We start from the raw sequence: 6,520 nt of genomic DNA on the forward strand, positions 1-6,520 counted from the left end.
TATAGACTCTGTGAACCAAACTGGGAGATCTTGATCCATGTGAACTACAAAAGACGTTTCTTTCCTAGCGCTACGGGCTAAGCTATCTGCCTGCTTGTTCTGCGTTCTACGGGTTCGAAACATCCGTTATTCTTCTTTTTTGATAACATCTTTTCCTTTTCTAATTATAAATATGATTCTCTTTCACGGAGGATTTTGGTAACAGTATTTATTAGACCCTTTCATTTCTTTATTTCTTTTTAATTCTCTTTATCTCTTTTTTGGTAAGTTCTTGTATTTTATAAACAAGGTGAAATTGATATATACATGATTTTATCATATGTTTTTTTTCTAATATATAGATAATAACTTTTGGATTTGTAAAAGAAATACTAATGAAAAATAGGATTATAATTAGAAATGTTGTCAAATGCAATTACAAAAACGATTGACATGCTGAAATTTTCTAAACAAATAAATGATTGTTGTCTAAACACAAATTTTTTTTTTTATCGTAATTCTGATTTTAGTTGCTTATGTAGAAATAAAATTCTCGTAGAATTTATAAAGGATTATCTAGATATACGACATAACTAAAACATTTAATTATTTGAAATTAGGAAATTATTTTCTAAAAATGATTACAATATTTTTTTTAAAATATTTGATGTTTTGTAATTTTACTTTTGATATTTCAACTATATATATAAAAATTTACTTATAATTAGAAGCTTATTTTTTGGTACGCTTTAGGCGCCACGCTGGTCCGGCAGTGACTACATGCCACATAAGTTGCGGTCAAATTATATTATTTGTAGCAGTTAAAAAATACATTTAATTTTCTTGGATAGAGTGATACAAGTTGAGGCATGGATAAATCGATCCATAATTCTGTCTCACGTCAAACAATGCAAAGAAGAAGCCGTAATCTTTAAAGATAAGACTGTTATTGCTTTATTAGTTCGCTAATTAATTTATTATGATCAGTTCTATACTTCTATTTAATATTTTTTCCAACTGATAAAAGTCGCCTGGAAAAAAAAATTGAATCACACGTCTTCCAATAGATAAGAGAGTAAAGAGATTCATCAAGATTAAGGAATCTTTCTGGTCGAAGCAGGGGAAAACGATGGGTTCCATTGAAGAAGAAGAAGCGCCTCTCATCGAACAAGGTTTAATCTCACAGGTTTGATCGAAACGATCGAGTTTCTTATGGCTTGAATTCCTTCCGCCTTAGGTTTCTGTGTTTGCCCAGTTTTGACTTGACCTTGAGTTTGTTGAGAGATTTTCTGGGCCGATCATCTTCCATGTATCTGTTTGAACCTAATCACTTACCTCACCACCAAACTACACCAAGGAAACGTCTCCGCTGCTACAAACGTCACCACATGGCAAGGCACTTGCTATCTCACCCCTCTCATCGGTGCTGTCCTAGCCGATGCTTACTGGGGTCGTTACTGGACCATCGCTTGTTTCTCCGGCATTTACTTCATCGTAACCACCACCTCTTTACAAATCCCATTCAGTTGATTTTTTTTTTTGGTCTTGTTTGCTCTGTTTACTGATTTGTTTCGTTTTTCCGTTCAGGGCATGTCTGCTCTAACTCTCTCAGCTTCAGTTCCAGCACTGAAGCCTGCAGAATGCATTGGCACCTTCTGTCCTTCAGCAACGCCAGCTCAGTACGCAATGTTCTTCAGCGGGCTTTACCTGATCGCCCTCGGCACTGGAGGCATCAAACCATGCGTCTCCTCCTTCGGTGCAGACCAGTTCGACGACACTGACTCCCGTGAACGCGTCAGAAAAGCTTCCTTCTTCAACTGGTTTTACTTCTCCATCAACATTGGAGCGCTCGTGTCCTCTAGTCTTCTAGTTTGGATCCAAGAGAATCGCGGGTGGGGTTTAGGGTTTGGTATACCGACAGTGTTCATGGGTCTAGCCATTGTGAGTTTCTTCTTTGGCACGCCGCTTTACAGGTTTCAGAAGCCTGGAGGCAGCCCTATAACTCGCATCTCCCAAGTCGTGGTCGCTTCCTTCCGTAAATCGACTCTCAAAGTCCCTGAAGACGCTGCACTTTTGTATGAAACGCAAGACAAGAACTCTGCTATTGCTGGAAGTAGAAAGATCGAACATACCGATGATTGCAGGTATCTTGACAAAGCTGCTGTTATTTCAGATGAAGAATCGAAATCAGGAGACTTTTCAAACTCGTGGAGACTATGCACGGTCACTCAAGTGGAAGAACTCAAGATTCTGATCCGTATGTTCCCAATATGGGCCTCTGGTATCATCTTCTCAGCTTTATACGCTCAGATGTCAACAATGTTTGTTCAGCAAGGTCGAGCCATGGACTGCAAGATCGGCTCCTTCCAGCTTCCTCCAGCGGTACTAGGGACATTCGACACGGCTAGCGTCATCATCTGGGTTCCGCTCTACGATAGGTTCATCGTCCCCTTGGCTAGACGTTTCACTGGAGTAGACAAAGGGTTCACAGAGATACAGAGAATGGGAATAGGGCTGTTCGTCTCTGTTCTATGCATGGCGGCTGCAGCTATCATTGAGATCATCAGGCTCCGTTTAGCCGACGAGCTCGGGTTGGTTGAGTCTGGAGCTCCGGTTCCTATATCCGTGATGTGGCAGATTCCGCAGTACTTCATCCTCGGTGCGGCGGAAGTGTTTTACTTCATTGGCCAGCTTGAGTTTTTCTATGATCAGTCTCCAGATGCGATGAGGAGCTTGTGCAGTGCTTTGGCTCTTTTGACCAATGCTCTTGGGAACTACTTGAGTTCGTTGATCCTCACGCTTGTGACTTACTTCACGACGAGGAATGGTGGTGAAGGTTGGATCTCGGATAATCTGAATACGGGTCATCTCGATTACTTCTTCTGGCTTTTGGCTGGTCTTAGTCTTGTCAACATGGCGGTTTACTTCTTCTCTGCGGCTAAGTATAAGCAGAAGAAGGCTTCGTAGTGAGAATCTGTGTTTCGTCTCTCCGTTCTTTACAAACAAAGTTTGTCTTCTTTTCATGTGTAATTGTGTGTATTTTTAATACCTTTGCTTTCAGTTTCAAAAGTTTGCACATGCATTTGCAATATAAATCTACTAAACCGATAACCATCTTAATTTCTTTCCTTTATTTTTTTTTTGTCAGCTTCAGTATCATAATCATAGTCCTCTATTTGGTTATTTTGAAACCAGGTTCGATTTGAATTAAGTTTATTGTCCCAAATCACTGTGAAATCAAACAACAAGTATCAGAAGTTAACCAAAAAATATTCGAAAGTCTATAAATTATTCAAAAACTCGATAAAAACTATCTATTCAAAATAAACTGAATTAACCAAAAATCCGATAGGAAAGCTATCAAAACTCTCCAAAAAATACTATAAGTGTCCAAATTCCCAAAAATCAAGGAAAATAAAGTTTATAACTTAACATCAAGTTTTTATTCGGGTTCAGATTTGGATTCAGATTCAGTTATAAACTCTCAAACCATCAAAATATTCCTCTATCTATCTATATAAACAAAGGGGTGAGGTGAGAGGACTCTGGTAAGGGATGATTAAGGGCTTAATATAACAAAAGGCCATTAAATATGGGCTTAGTAAATCAAACGGAGCCATTTCTAATAGGCCCAATAGGACCCGGAACGAAGAATCCGACAATGTCCGGTGAAGCAAATCGGAGACGCCAAGAGAAAAGGGAGTATCAAAGTTTGGGTAAGGAGATCGCAACATTCGAGAATGGAGGTTCCCGGTTCATCGAAGAAGATGATCGCAACGCAAGAAGAGATGGTTGCAGCAAAAGTGCCGCTCGGTTACAGAGACCAGTGCGCGCATCTCCTGATTCCGCTCAACAAATGTCGCCAGGCAGAGTTTTTCCTCCCGTGGAAGTGCGAGGACGAGCGCCACGTGTACGAGAAGTGCGAGTACGAGCTCGTCATGGAGAGGATGCTCGCGATGCAGAAGATCCGCGAGGAAGAAGCCAAAGCGAAACAGAATAAGCTACAAGGGAACGGCGTTCCTCTAATCCCTAAGACAGCTAATGCTTAGGCCTTAGATTTCGATCTCCGGTTAGTCTAACGGTCTTCGATTGCTTTGATTCAGCGGAACCTGGATTTGATTGAACTAGATTTGTTTCATATGCTATTAGATTAGATCTTTGTTTCGTGAATGAGATTGTTTGCTTTTAGGTTTCTGATGCATTCATCTTTGGATTATCTAGTAGTTGATCATGGAGGTCGCAATTTCCATTCTAGTTGGAAGGAATCTATTAAATTCCGTAGTCTAGGAGATGTATCTTTGAATTTGTACTTGTTATAAACCATCTTTGTTGCGGATAAAACCCCACACTATAAATTTGGTAGTGTTTGTATTTGTAACTTAGAGAAGAAAAAAAACTTGCGGGCACAAAATCCTTAGAACACAATGATATAATCAGGTTTAAGTTGACAAAAATGGGTTTGATAGTGACTGTGTTTACAAGATTAATGAATAAGATCAAGAAATAAAACGAGGTCGAAGTGTTTTGAGGGAGAGACCTCGTCCTAGGGATGTACGGATCTACAAACCCAGAATCTAATCTCGTAGTCACTCGAAAAAACGATAGTGGTAGAGTTGTAACTGGGATTTGTACTTGTTTTCCTTCTTGTTGTAAACCATCTCTATGTTATCTGAAGTTTGGACAAGCCTACACACTTGGTGTTGTTTCCTTTTTCACTCAAAAGCTTAATATTTTTTGTCTTGAAGTACAACTACACAGTAACATTATCTCCTGAATCCTTTAGGTACATCTAACAGGACACAGCTCAGTTTGCTAGACTATGTATTATTATATGTTTGGTTTATGTTCTCTCTCACTTCTAGGCTTAGAAAGTCTTCTGCTTTATCGATTTTGAGCTTGTAAATTGTATCTCGATATCATGGCTACAGTTACATATAAAGTCCTTAAGAAGCAGTTTTGAAATTACAGCACGCACTGCAGTCTTATCTCTGTGTCTGAACATTATCTGCTTTAAAGACTCTGCAAGAAGATACACTCCTTGATTTGGTGGATTATATATATATATATATATATATATGCTAAATCTGATAAGAGTATATAGTTGCTAGACTATGTATTATATGTTGTCACACTTTCTAGGCTTAAAAAGTCTCCTGCTTGATTAATTTTGAGCTTGTAAATTCCATCTCAGATATTCCAGCACGCACTATAGTCTTTTCTCTTTGTCTGAACATATTCTGCTTTAAAGACTCTGCACGAAGATACACTCTTTGATTTGGTGGATTATATATATATGTAGCATATGTCACAACAACTACAGAAAGATTCTCATGATTTAACTCTTCTTCTCCTTCTCATTGAGTACTACTCATACATATTTTGTGTGGTTCTTTCCTTTTTTCATGTTGTTCATTGTCCTTGCCACTATGATTTGACAGCAATGGGTGTTTTTTCTGCTCTAAAGACAGACCCCCTTAATGTCTAAGATTCTCTAACATGCCAATGATTTCATTTCACCTGATTCTTTAATCATTCTTCTGTGTTCTAATTCATCGTCTGAAATATTTTGACAGGGATTCTCTGGAACTGTGAAGAAGGTGGGGGACTCTACTTTTCAATATTTTCTTCTTGCGAGTGATGAAAAACTTGTTGCTACATTTTCATGTGTATGTTCAGAGATGCAAGCTCAATATTTTCTTCCTCTTGTTAATTTAAAGTCGTTTCCCAAACAAAAAAAATAAGATGCAAACTCATTTGTTTTGTTAGTTTTCAATCTTTAATCTTTGAGTTTGAAAGAAACTGAACCTATGAGATCAAAACCATCCTCTTTTAAAATGAAAAAAAACAAGAAACTCAACAGACCGCTTGTTTATTAATCAAATCATAGAAAGCTTGAAAAACTTTTTTTTACTCAATAGTGAATTTCAAGTTTATCCTCTAGGTTTTATAATCTAGTGGTTCAATTATTGTTATAAATCAGTTATTAAATCTAGTGTTATTTTGATCAAAAATAAATAAAAATGAATCTAGTGTTATTGGTTTTTGCATTTGAAATATCTTTATAAAATTTAATGGGTTTTTGAATTTATAATTTGTTTACTAAAAGAGTTTGAAATCCTTTATTATTTAATTAAATATTTGAACATAACATTTAAATTATAGTGTTACTTATATCTGTTAGATTTTAATCATTCATTTGACTTAAACAAATTTGAATGACACTGAACTTGATTTCATGTGTACAATATATCAATCAAAATCTATCCTTTTACCTTCATTTTTTATAAGCATTTTTTATTATTATTGAGAAAACGTTCATGTTGAGTTCAGTCAATTCTCGTTTCATGTTTTTTTTTGTCTTCGTGGAGTAGGAATCAAAATTATCATTGAGAATTTCTCTAGTCGAGCTAATCACGTTTTGTGAAAACTCTTTTTCTCTTACATAACTAGTATTTTGTAAAGACTTTACCATCATGAATATTCATCTTGGTTGTTTGATTCGATATATCATTCTTTTCAGATAAATACCCTAAGATAACAA

At 36.8% G+C, this 6,520-nt stretch overlaps 2 protein-coding genes across 2 annotated transcripts; both read left to right on the forward strand.

The window, feature by feature from the left end:
* The first annotated feature begins 937 nt into the window (after positions 1 to 937).
* LOC106314558 (protein NRT1/ PTR FAMILY 8.3-like) lies at positions 938 to 3,119 on the forward strand. Its single transcript, XM_013752414.1, has 3 exons — positions 938 to 1,165; positions 1,264 to 1,473; positions 1,567 to 3,119. The coding sequence occupies exons 1-3, from the start codon at positions 1,109 to 1,111 to the stop codon at positions 2,944 to 2,946; spliced, it is 1,647 nt and encodes a 548-aa protein (XP_013607868.1). The 5' UTR covers positions 938 to 1,108; the 3' UTR covers positions 2,947 to 3,119.
* A 524-nt stretch (positions 3,120 to 3,643) lies between these two features.
* Positions 3,644 to 5,761, forward strand: LOC106313895 (NADH dehydrogenase [ubiquinone] 1 beta subcomplex subunit 7). The gene is made up of 2 exons (XM_013751824.1): positions 3,644 to 4,048; positions 5,553 to 5,761. Exon 1 carries the CDS (start codon positions 3,720 to 3,722, stop codon positions 4,026 to 4,028), a length of 309 nt encoding a protein of 102 aa, XP_013607278.1. The 5' UTR covers positions 3,644 to 3,719; the 3' UTR covers positions 4,029 to 4,048; positions 5,553 to 5,761.
* Positions 5,762 to 6,520: the final 759 nt, after the last annotated feature.

Source organism: Brassica oleracea, chromosome C9 (assembly GCF_000695525.1).
Source record: "Brassica oleracea var. oleracea cultivar TO1000 chromosome C9, BOL, whole genome shotgun sequence".
Lineage (NCBI taxonomy): Eukaryota > Viridiplantae > Streptophyta > Magnoliopsida > Brassicales > Brassicaceae > Brassica > Brassica oleracea.